The following is a 20,787-nucleotide window of genomic DNA, read 5'->3' on the forward strand; positions in this document are numbered from 1 at the left end:
AATGAAACCAACTTAATTTTTTATTAAAATGTTTTTAATTTCATATTCAACTTATATATATATATATAGATATACAATATTCTCTGTTTCTTCCTTTAAATTAATGAGAAATGACCATGGTTGTAACATAGAAATTTGTGCTGTAACACTTATATAAGTAAAAAAAAAAAAAGTTCATCAGTCGGAATAGTAGCTAGTTTAAGAGGAAGATGAAGGAAATGAAAAGTTCATTTACATATGAATTGTGAGACTGATATGCATCAAGATTTTGCACTAGCTTCAGAAGATTCATCCATGCTATTGTCTTGGATATCCGTTGTTGTAACAGAACAATCAGGGCTGTTGGTATTGCGATCTCCACTTGGAACATTTGAGTTATTCTTTTCTCCCAATTTATACAAAAGCTATAAGAAGTAATATAGTTTTTTAAAAAAAACTTAAAGCAAGTTTAAAATGTTTGAAAAACATATGACAATTTAGAAATAAAAACTCGAACCAGATGTAAACATTTCATCATCTCATCTACTTTTTCACGATTATTTCCGAGAACTTAAATAAAATTTACAGAAAAATTAAATTCATACAATCAGTATTTGATATAAGTCTGGGATTTATAACTGTTTTATTCCCCCGTTTTTTTTATCAGCAGTGCAAAATCAATCTGTATTATAACCCAAAAAACAGAAGTGCTAACCTTCCAAACTAACTACCAGTACTCAAAAGTACAATAACACAAAAATAAATAATAAGCGTCTTTGGAATTTATATCAGCACAATTTTAAGGAACATATACTATTTCATTTTATATAGATATTTAACCCATTTTCCGCCAAAGATGCGTAAACTCACTATTTCAATAAATACTTTTTTATTAACACTGAGATGTATATTTTTCACTAATTTAATATTTCGGCTATTTTTAAGGGTTCTGATGAGATCCATAAAATAATTAGTAATTCAATTGGAATAAATACTTTCTCTTGAGAAATTTTAAAACTATGTTATTTTTTTCACTTCAAACAGTTATTGACAAATTTGACTCTTTTGAAAATGTATAATTATTCCACTTGAAATTAATTATATGTTTTTATGATGGATTAAAGTTGTAAGTTTTGTAAATGAAATAAAATTAAAACTAATATCATAAAAAACTAATGTTAAACTAGATGATTTGTTCATAGAGTTAGTTAACGGTGTGTATACACAAAATTTTATTTCTTAAATAATGTATTATTTTTTCATTTCATGCATGAAACTTTTTCATGTTTTAATGAATGTAATTTAAGCACATTTTAATGTAAAATTATACCAGTATATCTTCAACCACATTAATCACAATGGGAAATTTTTTTCCTGTAAAAAAAATTCTTAAAACTAAAAAAAAAAAAAGGGGGTGGGGAATAAATTGTTCAATTATAAGAGGTATAACTTCGTCATGAGATTTTCATATTTTTCTTGAACTATATTGAAAACTGTCAAAAACCGTAATTATTATTACTCAATTATAAGATCATAATCTTGACAATGAAATTGTAATATTTACAGATAAATCATAACAGTTGACACCTCTATCAAAAAATAACAGAAAATGCAATAATAATTTGAGGGTGTTTAAATCAAAAGACACCAGTGATCTAAACACGTTTTAGGAGGCAAATTATAGGAGTTTAAAAAAACAAGAATTAAAATCTTCCAACTAAGTAGTTCTGTGAGATCATTGGTCGTGCCTTATAACACATGTAGAATATATCTATACATAAAAAAAAATTAATTTCTAGTATAAAACAAAACATATGGAGGCCCTGATATATTTTCTCTGAATAGTTAAATGAAATTCAGCTAATTCAGACTAAGATAAAATTCAAAACAATTTTTTTAATAGTTCAATTTACCCTCAATATAATAATAATGATCTGCACATCAATAAATCTCTCGATTTTTTTAAATGTCTACTTCGTTCCCCTATAATACTATTTCAATTTTCGAAAACATTTAAAAGGGTGGGATATGAAACCATTGAATTTTTATTCTATGTTTTGCATTATTTTTCCCTTTACTGACTAAACTGTCAAAAACTGTAATTTTTATTATTCATTTACAAAACTGCTTTTTTTTTCTTCTTTTTTTATCAACTTAGTCCCCTCTACTTTCTGCCATTAACACTCAGTTTTACAACTGACACATTTGAAAAAAAAATTTGTGCAGTTGCAGTAAATACATATAAATAACATTTGCTTAAAGAAATAATTTTGGTAAAAGTCAGAGGTATCATTTAATTAAACCAGAAAATTTTCCAACTTAATTATAAACATCTTGATTTATTTTTAAAAAGAAATTACTCTTTCAAACAAATTTATTTCACCCAGCAGATAATTTTAAATTAAACAAAGGGAAATACTTACATTTCTAACAGTCGATTTGATAAATTCCTTGCGATAAGACAAATCAAACTTTGGGTACATACTGTAAATCTAAAATAATACAAGTTTACTTTAATAGACGAAAAAATATATGTTTATCATCATTGTTTAGTAATTATTACACAAAAATATGTTGTACCACCCTTAAAATGATATCAGGCAATGCATGAAAAATTTTAAATGTTGTATAACAAATCATAGGCCGAATTTCAAGGTTAAATTAACAAATATTATGAAGAAATTTTTAAAACAAAGCATTGCAACATAATTTTTTTTAGTAATTATATTTAAAAGTTCAAGCACCTGTAAACTTTGGTGGTTAAGTTTTTTTTCATTCTATAATAGTATGAAGGTATTGACAGTGTGAAATGCAGTATAATTACAATAAATTGAAATTTAAAAAGAAAATTGCAGTTTCTTTTATACATTTATTTTACTTTATTAGAAAATTAGAGTTCGATATGAAAGCTAATAACTAAGTAGATTTCATTTATAAAAATTTAACCCCGATTTTGATGTATACAGATATTGGTTTAAAACGTATTTATTACAAAAAACACAGCAAATGTTGATAGAATAAGGAAAAAAGATTTGCGACATTATTGAATAATAAGACAATAGACAAACATGTTGAATAATAAGACATATTTTTATTTATATTTCATTAACTACCAAATACTATATACTACAATAAAGTAATGTTAGTTTTTAAAATTTAAGTTAAGTAAAAATGTGACATAATAAACCTTTTTTTTTTATCTTCAAGAAATGAAGTTTGATCTAGACTACTCAACTTTTTGTATATTTTAACACAATATTTTTTACTGAAAATTGAATTATTATTGAAAATGTTTATTGGAAAAAATGAATACAAGGAACATTGCTAAGTTAAAAGATATAAAGAAAAAATATAAAAAATAATGAATATAAAAAATATAAAGAAAAAAATCACAAAATTATAAACTCATTAGAAATAAACAGAAAACACTTACTTTTTGTATAACTTTATTTATTGTTATATCTTGCAAATCAGTTTGCTCAACAATATCTGAAATGTTTTTTTCTAAAACACTATCCTACAAAGATAAAAATAAATAAATACATTAATTAAGATAAAATATTATGCTTATTTTGAACAAAAGTGCGTCAATTTTAAACAATTTCAGTATAACTTGAGTACTGAAGCTTTTAATACAAAATTAAAATTGATATCTTCAGGGGTGATTGTGAGCCCAACTCAAAAATCCTGAAAATTTCCGGAGTAAAATCATTAATGACACATTTCAAAAAATTAATGTCTTCATTCTAAATAAATTATATGCAGCATAATATAAATGAAAAATTATGTATATGTTTACTTTTATGTCTAATCACATTATTCTACAAGAGAAAATATTTACAAATGAAAGAGATACCAAGCATAAATTCTAGTTCTAATATTTCGATAAGATATATAACAATCTAGTTCTAATATTAGATAAGAATTTTTTAACATAAATGTGATCGATGATTTCCTGAAACTTCTAGACCTTAGATTTCCGGATTACTGTTAGCGAAAAATTCGGTAATCAGGATTTTTTTCCGGAGCACAATCATCTCTGTATAATTTGAGTGAGCCACTCAATCAATAAAATTTTTTTACAGAAAATTCAAATATCAGAGGCTAATATGACATTTCTAACTAAATATCTATTTCTGTAAAAAGTTATTATTATAAAGTATAACATCTAAAATATATTTTAAAAATTAATAATTAGTTTACAGCAATAATGGTTACTCACCAAATATATTAAATATCATAGAGCTAATTTATTATCAATGAATCAAATTAATATTTTTGTGTGATGGTAATATTTATTAAATAAATAAAATAAGTAAAATTTTTGTTAAGATGCAGATAAAGGGTAGTAAAATTATTTTGTATTAATCCTTAAAAATGTTTTACAATCATAGGATCAAACTCTAATCAGTTATTTATAAAATACAAATCAAGTGAATGACGAGAGATTTGCAACTTACAATAGGGTGTCCAATCAATGAAGCTAATGGCTTATCACAGTCTTCTTCATCATCATTTGCATCACCTAAACATGCATAAAGTATTTTTGAGATTAAATTTACCTAGTTTAATCATTGAATAGAATATAGAAACTTATTAGATTGGTTAAATTCACAAATATTATTTTGGCATGATCATTTAGAGCTTACATAATTATTTAGATCATAAACTATTTTTGAAAATTTACTTTGATAGAAACAATAAAAATTCTTGTTGTCTAATTGTATGTAGAATTAAGTATTTTAAGTAATTTGATCAAGTGTTGTAAAATAAGCCTGATAAAAAAAGAGGAAAAATTATGCATTATATTATGGGACCTATGTTTATCAAAGATTAGCAAACATTTTGAGCTAACTAGTTAAATGAGAGAAAAGATAAAAACTCAACAAATGCATTGTGTTAAATGACTCAAAAAAGTAATGTTAGAAAAAAAAGTTTTTGAAGCATGTTTGGGGAAAAAAACAAACATAGGATAAACAATAAGAGTTAATTAATTAAAAATGAAACATTTATAAACATAGCACAAGTAAGAAATTAATATTATAAAAAGCAAACAGCAAAATTTCAAATATTGTTTAAATGATTCAAATAAAGCTTACCTCTTTTTTCAGATTTTTCTGAAGCCTATTAGAAGAAAAAAAAATCAGTTATCTAATAGGATAATGACTTTTAAAAATTAGCTCATAATACATTCTCAATTTAGACAAAATAAATAATGTTACCAGGGGTCTGTCTAGGTTTCTTTGAGAGGTACCTATTTTGTGAAAATTTAGACATAATTTGTGAAAATTAAAAATTATATTAAAAAATCAACACAAAAATATGGTTAAGTAAAAAAATATTTTCACAAATTGTTACTACAAATAAAAACCTTTAAAAATCTCTATATATTTTTCTCATATATTCAAAAACAATTTTGCTATTGTAAAATTTTGAGCTTAAAAATTGAGTCCAAATTTAAAAATCCACAAAAATCATTGTCCTTAGTAAACTTTTAACTTGAATTTAATCAAAACATGCATTTAATGGTACTAGCACTAAAAGGTATTTTCATTATAACATTTTCGACTAACTCATACAGAAAAAAATTCCATAGGGGAAAAAAAAAAATTTCATAAAAAATAAAAGTCTGTTAGAATAAAGTTTAAGATAATGTTTGAATTTCGTCTTTCTGTAAAGTTTATAGAGTGAGAGTCTCATTGTTTCATTTTAAAAAACACAGCAAAAATAAAGCTCGCTTTAAATTGGCATTAGCAACTTTTTAGGCTTACCACACCATCTGACATAACATGTGCTACCTATTCGTAAAAGACAACCGGCAGAAAAACTCCTATTTTCTGTAGATCGCAGCGAGAACGGGGTTTGCGTGGTTCTGACGTTTCCCCCCCCCCCCACTTCAAGTAAGGAACAGAGCAGCTGACGCTTCTTGCCTCCCACGGCATTTCATGGTCACAGCATGCTCTCGGCTAGGCATGGGGAAGAAAAGCGCTCTTCTTACAAATTGGGCGGGAAGAGCAGCGATGGCTCAGGGGAGAGAGCGTTCGCCATCTAACGAGGTGAACCGGGGTTTGATCCTGGCGATGGCTGGTTGATATGAATTCCGCATCTGGCTCGCACCGACCACAGTGCTGACGTGAAATATCCTCTGGTAGACGAATCATGGGTTATAGACCCCTTGCCGTCAGGCTAATCGCGGGAGGTTCTCGTGGTCTACCTCTCCATGTAACACAAATGTGGGTTAAGTCCATCAAAAAAAGTCCTCCACGAAGGCAAATTTCTCCCAATACTTGATCCAGGAGTTCCCTTGTCTTCTGGATTGGGTTCAAAATTACAAGGCTACGGAGTTGAACATTAATAGTCATAAACCCAAAAATTGGGTCAGCTGTTAAACGGCGGTTATAAAATTAAAATTGGGAGGGAAGCGAATTCTTCAATGTCATAATAACAATCTACGGGAGGGTTCCATTGAAAGTTGAAATGCATAATTCATCCGAAATTTATCGTTTTTACAGGGATAGAATTTTTTTTAAGAGGCAGAGAGGAGAATCTTAGAACTTGCTCTTTTAAAAGTATTTCATGAAACAACAGTTTTTCTGAAAGGTGAATTTGTGAAAGTACCGCTAAAGGGCAACAAATTTGACCTGGACGGACCCCTGGTTACGTTTATATAATAAATAATGTTACCTTTTGCTTTTTTGAGGGACGATCCTCATCCGTAGAAGCATTCTCTCCTGGAACTATAACTTCACCTGGAGTGCTTTGCACTAGGGGAGAAAATTATGTTTTCATTAATAAATAAAATCTTGAAATATTGATCAATTGCACATAATAAGCAACAAATATAGTTAACAATTCGATTGAATTCATAAGTAATTTTTTTCTAAGTTGTGTTAATTTTTAAAATATAGAGTAAATCATCATTTGTTTATACATCAGTCAGAGTGCCAATGTGAATTGCCATATGAAACATCTGTTCAAATTACTCTCTCTCTCTCTCTCTATATATATATATATAACTCAAAATAAAGGAAATACAGAAATTTATCCTAAAAATAACAATATGGATAGCTTAATAGCATTGTTAGTTGGAGCATGCCCTTTTTAAAAATCAGTTTAGTGATAGTGAAATGTCCACCTTCCTTTCTTAACCAACTCCTACCTTTTTGTGACTTACACTCAGCTGGAAATATAATAGTTTTAAGAATTTTCAACAATAGTTTTAAGAATTTTCAGGAAAAATATCTTGGGAAAAAAGACAACATTTAACCAGTAATTCTTTTTTTCTTGTTTCATAAACAAACAATTTTATTATAATGCTCGTTAGAATGCCTGAACTCATTCCAATATTACAACCAAAATAAATTTCTTTTTTTTTTAAATTTATTAAAACATTACACATATTTTGCCTGTTCAAAACAAAATATTTCCCTAGAAAATTAGTCATTTGGTAACTATAATTTTAAAACAGTTAGAAAAAAAAATCCCTAATTTTTTCAAGTATTTCAGAAAAATTTCAACGCAAAACCAGACAATACTTTATTTATACCATACAATTTTTCATCAGAAAATTTTTCGTTTTGTCAAATATCACGGTAAAAAAATATAATTGGATAAGAATGGAAACATGGTAAATTGTAACAGATGTTAGAATTATTTAAATCAAATCTCAATAACTGATTACTGTTACTGATTATTCAAAGACTGGTTATTTTCCAGGTATGATGTAGGAATTTTCCAGGTTTTTGTAAAAAAAAAAAAAAAAAAAAATGCAACTTTCCCTGACTATTCCCTGCTTTTTAGAGTTGAAATAAAATTCTCTGATGATACGTTTTTCTTTATTCCTGATCAAACTGTTTTAAAGCATAAACTGACAAACTTAATTTCTAGAAAATACAGAAAATTTGCAGTAGTTGACATCCTAATTCATCAAAATTTTGTTTTGAAATGTAATGTAATGTTTCGAAATAATGTTTGTTTTGAAATGTAATGTTTCGAAATAATTATTTTGTAAACTTTTATAACAAATAATAACTAAAATTATTCTACCTTGACTAATAACCGGTACTCCTATTACTTGACTAGGCTGGACCTGCATAATGGGGAATGACATAGGCTGAGCCATTGGAAATGTTTGAGGAATACCAGTTGCACTGAATGTAGTAATTCCAGTTATTGTGGGAAGATTGGGATTATCTGAAAATTGAAAAGTACAGTTGAAAACTATTTGATTCTTTCAAAAGATATGCTAATTAAAAAAGAAAGTTCAAAACTTACATATACTCTGTCCATACAGTTGACGATACTTTTCAACTTCAGGCAAGTTGATGTCAGCAAATTGATTGAGATCAGGCTGTGATTTCTCAGTTATTATTTTTGATACAGTATTGCTTTTTCTTTTCCGTTTAGTTTGAGGTACAGAACGGGCGTCTACAATGGACTTAAGAGAAGTGATACATGAATAAACAATGATTAGAGGGTAAAAATAACACAATTTAATAACTGATTTTAAGTGAAATAATTTTTTAAAACCATAATCATCAGCTTTAAATTTTCTGTTATACATTATCAGTATACTTGAATTCATACATAATCATTTTGTGAAATTATACACAATTAATATTCTGCTATGTTTGGTTAGCTAAAATTAGAAAGTAAAAATGGTTAACTATTACAATGAAACTATTCTTCATTCTATAATTTCATTCCTATTAGAGATGAAGCTTCAGAATGTATTTTTATTATAATTTTAAAGACCAATAAAACGTTTATTTCATTAATCCATTAATTTGAATTTTTATTTTCAAAAGACATATTAATAGAAAAAAAAATCCAAGAGAAATAAAAGGGCAAAATATAGAAGTAGATACTCTATCAGCAAAAAAAAAAGTAATTTTTCGACTCACTATTGGTAAAGGAGAGGCAGCTGGCTGAGTTTTTGATGGAGTTACATTTTTAGATTTAGATGGAGCTGATTTCTGTCCTGAGGGAGTTGATTTGCTTTGAACTGTGGAGGAAGTTGGAGTTTCAGCTGGTGGATCTAATTTTTAGAACAAAATGAAATTTCAAAAATTGATGTTCAATTAATTAAATTAGATTATCACTTAAAATTCATAACGATAATGTTGTTGAGTATTATTAAGCATTATTTTAGATAATGAATCAATATACAATGCAAAGTCCCACATCCAATTATTTTCCAAAACCTTTTTAGTAATCAAAAAGGAAAAAAAAATTTCTTGCTGTTTCTTTGATAAGCTAAACATTTATTTTACCTCATTAAGCACACTAACAAAGTCTTTGAAAAAACAAGTGCAGTTAAAGAAAAACAAACTGATGCAGAAATAACAATGAATATTAGTGAAGCTAAATATTAATAGCATTGAAGAGAAAATCAGCAGATCTCAATTGTTTTAACCTCTAAGTTATAGACATTTTCATAAAAAAAAAATCTCAATTCTGTTTCATGTTTCAGGTTTTTTGAATCATTAGATTTTAGTTTGATTGTATTTATATATTTTTTGCTTTAGATCACTAGTATCAAGGAAAAGCAAGAGCATAATGTTACACTTTTTCTTTTCAGCTATAAATAACAAAGGAAAAGAATTTAGATACATATATATTAAAAAGTTGTTTTTAATTTTGTCTACTGGCATAAAATCCCCCCCCCCCACACACCCGCACTGAAGTATAACTAAATTTCGAGTATCTTCCACGGTTTTTGACATATTTGATACCTTATAGCGGGTGAACGGAATCACTTAAAATATCAACTATAAACTGCACTTACTTGCTAAAGATGGATCAAGAGTAGGAGTGACAACAATAGATTCCACTGCTTTTGAAGAACTAGAAGTCTGAAGAAAAAAAAATACTTACAATAAATTCTAAGCAATAAACAAAATTTATTTAAATAAATATAAATTTTAATTTAGAGTATTGATAAAAATATCAATAAAAATGTAAATAGCAATTAAGCTATTAAATATTTAATGCTAAATTTTTCAAAATTTAATTTATTTAATACTTACATTGTTAATGTTAATTCTTTAATACAAATTGCTGAACAACTCATTAATGGAATTAATTTAGGATTTTACAAAATTATATTTATAAATAATGAATAATTTATTATTTAAAATATTAACATACATTTGTTATTTAAAAATACTACCAAAAAGTTTGTTTTAAAATCCATACTTTTATTTAAAAAAATATTATTTTAAGTACACTCAAAAAGAGCATTAAAAAAAGAAATTTATTAACAACTTTTTAATTTTTTGGTTTTTAAAATTTATTACTTATTCTTTCTCCTAATAAATTCTGGATTGAAAAATATAATTTTTATATCAATCAAATGACTGAAATTAAACAACAGATAGAAATAATTATATAAAGCATATATGTTGAAACTCACAGAAATGTTAAAATGAGAGTTTTAAATCTAATTCACCTTTGTAATAAATATATAATTAAGATTCCTAATTTAAAAATAATATATTCAGACTAAATCAAAAAGTAATTTTTTATTTTTACACACATACCACTGTGGAAGATGGAGTTGTTTGATTAGTTGCATTTATTTCAGGTACTTCTGCGTCTGAAATACAAGAAGGAAAAATATTTTGAATCTCCCTCTATTTGAATTGTAATGAGATTAAGACAAGAATAACTATATCAAATGCCGTTCTGGAATTCATTTTTAAATATAGAGATACATGCATGTAATGAGAGTAAGAAAAAAAAATTACAAGTTTTCTTACAAATAACCATACAATCCCAGAAGAGATCTAAATTAAATAAACCTTCAGTGTTTTAAATTTTTTAAATAATATTTAATGCACAGTATTATTTTTTCTAAAGGTTAGTGCAAAAACAATTGAATTAAATCTAAATTCTGCAGCTGTGATTAAAATAATCTCCTATCATGTCATAATTTTTTTATGTAACTAGATGAATTTAAAATAAGCATTATAAAATTTAAAGAATATAAGCTAGTATAAAATTAAGATTATTGTGAAATAAGAGACCATATCTAAGAAATGCATAAGCAGTTCAGGGGGTAGTCAATTATAAAGGTGGAGCAATAGTAAGCAGGGATGAAGTACCAGAGTCAGTTGAAAATAAAATAAGAGTTAAAAGCAAAATTTAAGCTTATTTTATTTATGAATAACTAACTAACTCAGTGGCGCGACAGCCCATTAAGAGGGCCAAGGCCGACTGTGCCCATCTCAGTTTTCTTGACCTTTGAGCTTATTTATGAATAATGAAGTATATATGCAAGTACAAAAGGTGTTATCATAGCCATTTAAAAAAAAAAAATAATAATTTTTTTTAAAGGATACAATTTTCTTTAAAGTGTTAAAACATACCCATTTTTTTAGAGAATAATAATTATAAAAAAGTAACTCCTTTAAAGTTATGAATTACCAAAGTAAAAAGTTCGTCAATTTAGAAGTTTATTGCATATTAAGGTTTTGAAATCTAATATTTATTCAAATAAAATTAAAGCATATGAATAAAGAACTGTTCGCACACTTTATCTCGGTATGTAACAGAACAGATTTCAACCTAGTATTGCTATTTCATTAGCATTAAATTAAGAATAACATTAATATTAACAAAAGTAAAACTCACATTAGACGAACAACATAATCATTTCATACACATAAATATATTTTTTTTAATAATTTAAAAATAGTATTATTTATAACATTGTGTTTAAACCACCAAATTTCATCAATTATGCATTTAATGTCTTTTTACTCATTAATTTTATTTAATTGAAACACTGAACAATTAATAATAAATAAATATGGGATACCTGTAAAAGTATTGCAATATTCTGCCAGCACTTGAGTTAAATGAGTTGCAAGCTCATGCTTAGTAGAATTTCTAAGATCTACTGATCTAGTTGTAAGAACACTAGATATTTTTCTTAGACTATGGAATGTTAAGCTAAAAAAAAGGCAAAATGAAATAACATAAGAGGTTAAAAATATTATTTCATTAAAATTACTTATTAAAAAAAAAGGTTTGTAGAAAATTCCAACATTGTTAAAATACTTACTATTCTAAGTACATTTTTCTTTGCTGAAATTCCTGTGACTCCGGGCCAAATTTAAATCCTTTAAAAGCAAATATATTTTGTCGAATAACTTTTGGCTAAAACAAAATAAAGTACATAGTTGTAGAATTGAATTGATTCTCTAGGTTTCAATATTAACATTAAATCATTCAAAGGCAAGTATGCTCAATTTTTTTAAAATAATTTAAAAAATAATAAGCAATGAGAAATACACTATAATGGAAATGTAACTAAGACTTCATGAAAGCAAATTATATCAATTAGTACCTGAAAATTCAAAAATTTCTAGTCTTTCGCTTCGTCGATGGCCATCAGACTAAATAAACACAACAGAGAAAACTTAAATAACTTTTTAATTTTTTGTTGCAGTCTAGGTTTTTATCAAAAATCAAAGTGAATATATAGGTGTTTTTTTTAGGGATGTGAAACAAAATCGGAAAGAAAAACTTTTCCTTTTTTAAACATAAGTGTTTTCGATCTTAAATGTAAAATATTCCAGCATTAAATAAGTATCCTCGATCAGGATGGAGAAGAAAAATCCACAAACTTGATCAGTAAAGTGACTATTTAAGTAAAGAGTAAATACATTATAAAACATTGTTACAGATTTCTTATCACAATACAAAACTGATTACATAAACAATTTTAAAGTTTGTCAAGTTTAAGAAAGTAAACCTTTTTTTTTTTTTTTTAATAATTTGCATGTTTTTAAGTACCTACATGCAGAAATATAAAAAAATTTAAGAAACAATTCATTGCACATTTCACTTAAATTCCATCACTGTATACAAGATATTAGAATTTAGTTTCTCATTTATCCTTAAGCGGCAGCCTTAAGTTCACTCTATTTTAGACCTTTCTTTATCAGGAATGTACTGTATGCAGGGACAACTATAATGCATTATCATGCTGTTTGTTTTGAAACTGTGGAGCCTTAATCTTCATGAACCTAGCCTCCTTGCCAAACTAACTGTAACAGGATTGCTTACTTAACACAAAATTCCAATATTACACTTGAGAAAATGATTAAAATATTCTTCCATTGGAGTAAAATATTTGTAAATTTTTATTTTTTAAATTTCTTAAAAAAAATACAACAGAGATTCAAGAATATACGAGTAAATGGGAGATAATCGTAAAATATGGGAAACTTTGTTTAAAAAAACAGAAAACTCGACAGGTATGTACATCACAGGCAATCAACTCCACCAAACACTCAACAGATTTATATTTACTATTTATCATCAAGACTTCAATATTTTATTATTCTTTAAAAAATAACTGTTAAGGTTTCAAAAATTATTTACAGCTCCAAATTTTTTTCAATAGAAACAAAGGTTTTCTACTAATAAGTTAAAGATGAAAATAAGTATAGTTGCTTCCAGCTTAGAAAACTGGTCCGGTACCCACTTTCTCTATTTAGTTGTGAATTATCCTTTACATGTGGGAAAGCAATATTTTTCTTACAACTCAAAAACTTAGGACAAATGAAAGAGAAAGAACAGACTCTAACACTCAAAGGATTATTATTTTTTTAAATCTGCCTTATTTTTATTCATAAAATATATTGCAAAACACTTATACTTGCTACTCCACAAACTCAAATTAATTCATTTTCCCAGACTTTGTGGGTAGCTAAATAAAATTTCCTGACTTGACTAAATTTCTTTGATTTTTTCATATTGATAAAATTTTATAATTTTCCCAGATCGATAAAATGCCTGTTTTATGGTCATCCTGGTATATTTTCAGTTTGATCAATCTAATCAAAGGATATTGCCAGTCCTAATTTTTAACTTGACCTGTATTTGTCTATTTTACTAAAAAATGTCTCAATAATTACAAAAATCTTTTCAAAACTAGTAGGAAACTATAGGTCATACATCTTATATCAAAAAAAATTTATAAAGTGAAGTATAATAAAATGCTTTTAAAATGTTGACAAGTTTTTTTTCCACACAGATATTTTTGTGATCTAAAAACAAGAATGCATAATTTTACAAAATATTTATGCTTAAAATGCATTTACTTTGAATACATAAACAAAAATTCCTAGGTATACATACACATATTTTTTTCTTCCATATGAAGACTTGACAACAAATAAAATTACAGTATACTAAAGAGTAATATTTTCTATGTATTCAATAGTGATTTGATACATACTTAAATTGTTTATTATTTAAATATCCATTTTTATTATAGATAAAATTTGCATCAAAAATATCTCATAATACTTACATCACAGTCAGTCATGAACAGTAGTTTATGGACATCGATCAGATATTCACAAGGAAAACAAGCAACTCTTTGGAACACTACAAAAACCACACCAAACTAAATTAAAATGCATTTAATTTTTTCTAACAAAGTTCAATGTTTAAGAGGTCATAACATACAATGAAGTATGCAAAAGATTTTTAATCTAATGCGATAAATTTTAACAATTCTTCAATTGAGTGCAAATGATTACAGATGAAAGGGTATATAACATTTCCATAAAAGTTAAGATTTAAGAGAACAACATACAATTTTATTCAAATTTTATAAATTACAGAAATTTTATTATCAAAAATTCCCATGTATTGAAGAGCTCTTGAGTCTTAAACTTGGCATTTTGGATGTATCATAATTTTCAGCTCTTCTCAGATTTAAAAGTGCTTCCAAACTATTAGAAAACATTTTATGACAAATCTTTAAAATTAAAAGAAAATCTGCAACTGTTCGGAATTCTCATAATGCAAGAACTATTTCATAGATTTATTTTTATACACCTTTTTTATTACACTTAAACAATTTTTAGAAAAATGTTTAATAATATTCTGGTGTGAAAATATGAATGAGAACAATAAATTTTTAAGCAACAATGCTAATTTTTGAGTTTAAAAAGACAATACTGGACAATGATGCAAACGCTCTAAAAACACTCATTAGAATTATAATTGAATCAAATAAAAAAAAACTATTTATTTTACTCACAACTTAATTCTTAACGATGAGATTTTTAAATAAATTAAAGTATCAATTTTATTGTCATAATAAATATAATACTGCAAAATATAAATATAATACTGCAAATACTGTCATAATAAATATAATACTGCAAAAATATAAACTAAAGACATTGCATTAAAATTAATAAAGCTTAAACAAAAAAGAACCAACCTCGTTTAAGGTCACTCAGTTTTCCATTTTGATTTATTGCAGGAATACCTGAAAGAAAATAGCTATTTAACTTATTACACAACATATCTTTATCTATTTGCAACTCTCAGATATTAAGAAACTTCAATTTCCCATCAAAGAACCACAAATATTTCCTATTTTTCAGATTTAACATTTGCTTAACTGATAACCAATTGGTTTGTAGAATCAATATTGCATTTTCTTCTAGCCACCAATTTAATTTTATAAAGGTTTATATTAAAATGATCTGCTATTAAATAGACATATTTCAATTACACCAATTTTGTTTCATTATTATTTGAATAAGGATACTTTAAAAACTTATTAAACATGTAGTTCGTATACATAATATGCATTTCGAATTATTAATTTTTTTTTGTTTCCTCATATAAATTAATTTATTTTTCATTTGCAATCTAATCGACACATTTGCTTTTTATCTTTGAACATGAACAAAGCTTGAATAAAAATTTTATTAGAGCTTTGAGTGGTAGATATATATATAAACAAATAAATATACATAAGATTAGATATTAAGAGTTAAATAAACATATATTTACCAGGAGGTGGAGCAATGCCCTGAAATGAGTAAAATTCATAACATCAGAAACCATAATTATAATTAATAAAATCAAAATTAAATTAATTTTACCGCAATATTAACAAAAACTTACAACTGGTGCACTTTTTCCTACAGCTGGTACAACAGGTTTCGCAGCAGGCTTGGTTGATGGGGCTGGCCGGACACCTAGATGTTGAGATAAATTAAGAAATAACTTTCTTTTACAGAATGTTAGATTAAAGAATGATATATATAAAATAAATATGTAGCTTTGGTAACACTATCAGGTTAGCTTTTTCCTGGATAGCAGATTAAAAAATAAAAAGGATGATTTTTTTTTAATAAGCATTACAAGAACAATTCTTAAAGAAAAGAATTACATAATATACAATACAAAATACTTTTATTTTATTTAAGTGAAGTGCTTTAGAGAAATTTAGATCCCTAAGGACTAGGTGTCTACATTTATAACAGATGAACACAACCTTCTTAGTATTAAGCCCGAAGACAAGTTCTGGCAAAAAATTGTACATCAATTTCCGATGAAAAGAGATATGCAAAATAACAGCTAAGCAAGTCTAAACTCAGCTTGTTAAGCAATAACAAGTACTTAATGTAAATTACTACTTACTTGTATCATGATCAGGTAGCTTGAAGAGGAACTGAAATATTTCAGCAATCATGGTTGGCTTTGAAAATACCTTTACTTCAGTAGTATTGTGGATCAAAGTGTTGTATATTCGTCGAACAGAATTGTATAGCATACTGAAATATTTTTTTAAGTTTACTTATACTATTAAGAAAATACATGTAAACAGAATTAACAAAAATCTTTTATGCACATGACATTTTTCAACAACATTACTTCAAAGTATCAAACGAAATAAAAATGTTCTCTTGTTGGCTCTTTACAATTTGAATCGTAAGAGAGTAAAAATAAATTAGCTTAACCAATGATCAGGTTTATACAAAGGAAAGATTTTCTTTTGACAAAACTATAGCTTTGTAACCATGGAGGAAAATTAAATTTGTCCAACTTTTCCCCGGCTTAGAAACAGAAAGGAATTTAATAAAAAAAATTCATTAAAAATAGCAAGTGCAAAAAAAAAAAAAAAAAAAAAAGAAAAGAAAGAAAATCACAAAAAAAATTTATCAAAACTGAATACAAATTACTATTTTTAGACTATTTAATCTTTCATCATTTCCAGATACCCTGATAAAAGTATTTCTCATGACAGTTAAGACAAAAAAGTATTCTTTAAGTAAAAAGAACATCTAAAGATATTGAGTTACTTTTTTTACGAGCTTTCTTTAATACATTGAAGTTTCATTAATTTAATTTTTCTGAAGAAAAAAAATGTTTTTAACATGTTAGGAAAATAATAAGTTAACAGCATAAATCAAAAATATCAGTGTATTTAAACCGATTATTTTTAACAATCACATCTATTTTTTTTTAAAAATGTTAAAGAAGTCTAAATGATCAGAAATTGAGCTGAGGTAGCATTAATTATAATTGTCAAATGTTTGTGAGCTAAGCACTTTTTAGAAAACCATATGTTTTAATAGCAAAAAATTATATTTATCATACCGATCCAATAATTGTTTCCGTTTTACATATTCTGCCGAACCTTTTTCAAATGTAAATCCACTAAAGTCAAGAATATCTTTACGCAGAGTGCTAGGCTAGAAACAGAAAGTTCAATTTATGTTACTACTTAATAATACTTATGCTATTTGAAATATAAAGTTTAGTAAGGCAAAATAATACAAATAAATTACAAAATATATATGAAACAAATAAAATATATCTTTTAAAAATGGATGTGTGAACAAATATATATGAACTTTAATATCTATAATAATATTTATTAAAAAAGGCAGAATTCTAAGCTCTACTAAAGTCTGCAATGATATGATTATTTTTTACAAATTCAACACATTTGCTAGACATGTACGGAGTACAGAAACTCGGAGAAAAGGGAATGTTTTTGGCCAGTTTTCTACAGTTCATACAGTTTCTACAATATTATAAATTTTTCTATGGAACAAATATTTTTATTAAATATAATTTTAAGGAAACTTATTGCACGTCTTTATAAAGAAGTTTATAAAGGAAATAAGAGCTGACTATAGCTTCTTTTAAACATAAGATATTTTTTAAGTATTTAAAATATATCTGGCCACACACAACAGTCGGTGATTAAGATTTGATCCATCAAATGTTGTGTTTGAAATCCTGTTTTAGTGTCAAGAAGCAGCAATATACAAATATGAAGTTTTAAACATCTGGAAACGTTTCTGATGTCTTCCTTTCACAATATTTTTTTTAAATTTAACAACATATGGATAACATTGAAACTTTTACTTAAATATCAGTGCTTTTTTAGCAACCAACATTTTCTTCAGAAATGTCGATTGCTAATTCATTTTCAAAAATTTTTTGGTTTTATTCATCCTTGTATGTTAACATCTTGGCGAGCAAAATTTCTAGAAGATTCTACTTTAGAGCTGAAATTTTATGTCCTGCTTTAGAGTCAAATAAAGAATAACAGAAAATGAAATTAATATAAAAATATAAACTTACTTCATGTTTCTTTAAGTAGAGGAGATCAAAAATATCAACAAGATATTCATGAGGATGAGTGTTTACTATTTTGCAAACTATAAAAAGAAAATACAATTTTTTAAAATTACAATTAATTGTACATGAAAAACTGAGACAAAATAATAATAATAAATATTCACAGATAACAAAAAATATATCAAATTTTTTTTATTTATAAAAGTCTATGAGTGAATAAATTATTTTCTTATATTAATATTTTTTTGCTATTCTATAAAATAATAGACTAAATTAAATTTTTATCATAATACTTAATTTAGTGTTAATAAAAATTTAACACTAGAATGGTATAATTTTATTTCATTCCAAAGCATTGTTTCTGAAAGCTCATTCTCTTTCTTTGCAGGCAATACTTTTTTTTTCTGGACAAAAGAAAATTTATTCTCCCATTAGCTCTCTTTTAAAAAAAATTACAAAATTATCAATGATTAAAAAATAAAGTTGGATTGATAATTTACTAAAACTAAAAATTTTTGCAAAAAATATTTTGGATTATATCGCCCAACGCAACTTTAACTTTTAAAATTACATTTTTACAATAAAAAACAAATGGAAACCATTGTAGGTAGATAATAGAAAAAAACATATTTTAGAACCACCTAAATAAATTGTGTATTAAAAAATAGAGTAAGTAATAACAGGTTGAGTAAATTACAGTGACAGCCTGATATTGAACATTCATGCTCTTAAACACGTAATTTTATATCCCATGACATCCTCATTATATCTTAAAAATGCTTCTAAACTGGACTCACTCAATTCTAATTCAATTCAATTTTCTAGGTGTCTATAACCTTCCAAATTTAAATATTTCATTTTATTTTAATAAATAAAAGTTATTTTTGATTATATGAACATACAATGAATAGATAGAAATTTAATTACTTGTTTCGAAGTTTCTTAAAGTTCGATTTCCAGACTGCGAATCGGATGAAGAATCAGTATCCATAGACTGAGTGGGAGCAGCTGAAGGAATGTTTGTAACTACTGATGCAACTGATGGGGAAGGAATTGATGGGGATGGAATTGATGGGGATGGTTTAGATGGTGCTGGTGTAGACAAAGATGAAGTTGGAGTAGGTTGAGTACTAGGTTGTTTCGGATTTGGAACTACAGCTTTCTTAGGTGATCTTACTTTGTTAGGCTTCTCATCATCTGATAATAATAATAATATGTTAGTTTTGTACCATGAAGATAGAATTACATAAAAAATGGGGGAAAATATGCACACAATGTAATAAATCATTACAATTATTAACCAATGTGAATTACTATTATTATTTCAATTATTATGCAATATGAGTAAAATTGATCATTAGCAGCTTAAAAAAAAAATCAAAAATTTTTTTATCTATTGCTCCCTCATCATTTAGCAAATTCACAAGTTTGCTAAATGACATTTTAATAAATAATAAATATAAAAATTAAAGTAATTGTTTTTCTAGTAAAAACTGAATTTTAAATAAAGGTTTTTAAATCAAACATAAAACTAAAAGGTAAATTCAAATAAACCAATATAACAAAATATAACAAATGAAAATTTGAGAGTATTTCCTCTCTAGGACATTTTAAAGCTTGCATTAAAAAATGTTAATTAGTTGATGAGTCCTCTACCTTGCAGGTTTAATGTTATGATAAAATTTGTAATTGGTCATTTAAATCAAATTGATAAAAAAATAAAAAATGTCGAAAACCTTAAAATAAAGAAAAAAAATGTGCAGCTAATCCCTTTTATCACATAACTATTAACATTTTTAGAACCAAAATCTGGAAAAATTAAAAACAATTTGAAAAGTAAAGAAAAAATTAGAAAAAAAATTTATTCAATGAATGAAAGCAAAAATCAGTTTTTCTCCCCCTCCACGAATAACTTATTAATACACCACTTCATCTTTCCTAAAAAAAAATTTAGAATATGGATAAACATATGAATAAAAGATTTTAAATATGCACTTCCCTTTCCTATACCCATTACTCAGTGACAACAAAAATCTTTTGAGACAAGTTATGGAAATACATTCCCTAATTGTGATGTGAATAGAGAAAATTAGCTCATTTTCCTATAACAAAATAACTTTACTGAAAAAATTAAAAGAAATATACAATTTAGGAACATGAAAATAACAATAAACAGACATACCACTGTCTTCTCCAGATGATATCTAAAAAGAGAAGAAAAAAAATGAATAAAATATCCATTTGATTTCAATTAAATCAAAATAATACAAAAAATGTCTATTTGCAGTATTTAACACTTTTAATGAAATAAATTTTTTGGAAAATTTTTCATTTATTTATTTAAACTTAAGTTATTCCTAAATACACATTTTTTCATAAAAAAAAAAAAAC

The 20,787-nt window shown here is 26.0% G+C and overlaps 1 protein-coding gene across 6 annotated transcripts in view; it reads right to left on the bottom strand.

Moving 5' to 3' along the window:
• Positions 1-2: 2 nt before the first annotated feature.
• Positions 3-20,787, bottom strand: part of LOC107438257 (uncharacterized) — a 56,169-nt gene continuing 35,384 nt past the window's right edge. For all 6 annotated transcript variants that reach the window (XM_071179530.2, XM_071179529.2, XM_071179525.2 and 3 more), the window contains 22 exons: positions 20,579-20,600; positions 19,324-19,593; positions 18,400-18,476; positions 17,404-17,498; positions 16,444-16,577; positions 15,925-15,998; positions 15,811-15,829; positions 15,230-15,277; positions 14,306-14,382; positions 12,047-12,141; positions 11,801-11,934; positions 10,521-10,576; positions 9,767-9,833; positions 8,883-9,016; positions 8,254-8,416; positions 8,026-8,172; positions 6,664-6,743; positions 5,079-5,103; positions 4,440-4,504; positions 3,413-3,496; positions 2,403-2,471; positions 3-404 (listed from right to left, as the gene is read on the bottom strand). In XM_071179530.2, coding sequence (XP_071035631.2) covers positions 261-404; positions 2,403-2,471; positions 3,413-3,496; positions 4,440-4,504; positions 5,079-5,103; positions 6,664-6,743; positions 8,026-8,172; positions 8,254-8,416; positions 8,883-9,016; positions 9,767-9,833; positions 10,521-10,576; positions 11,801-11,934; positions 12,047-12,141; positions 14,306-14,382; positions 15,230-15,277; positions 15,811-15,829; positions 15,925-15,998; positions 16,444-16,577; positions 17,404-17,498; positions 18,400-18,476; positions 19,324-19,593; positions 20,579-20,600 — 2,079 coding nt within the window. In that variant the 3' untranslated portion in view covers positions 3-260. The remainder of the gene's footprint in view (positions 405-2,402; positions 2,472-3,412; positions 3,497-4,439; positions 4,505-5,078; positions 5,104-6,663; positions 6,744-8,025; positions 8,173-8,253; positions 8,417-8,882; positions 9,017-9,766; positions 9,834-10,520; positions 10,577-11,800; positions 11,935-12,046; positions 12,142-14,305; positions 14,383-15,229; positions 15,278-15,810; positions 15,830-15,924; positions 15,999-16,443; positions 16,578-17,403; positions 17,499-18,399; positions 18,477-19,323; positions 19,594-20,578; positions 20,601-20,787) is intronic.

The sequence above is a fragment of the Parasteatoda tepidariorum genome, chromosome 1 (assembly GCF_982258835.1).
Source record: "Parasteatoda tepidariorum strain Cologne lab strain chromosome 1, Ptep-v5.0, whole genome shotgun sequence".
Lineage (NCBI taxonomy): Eukaryota > Metazoa > Arthropoda > Arachnida > Araneae > Theridiidae > Parasteatoda > Parasteatoda tepidariorum.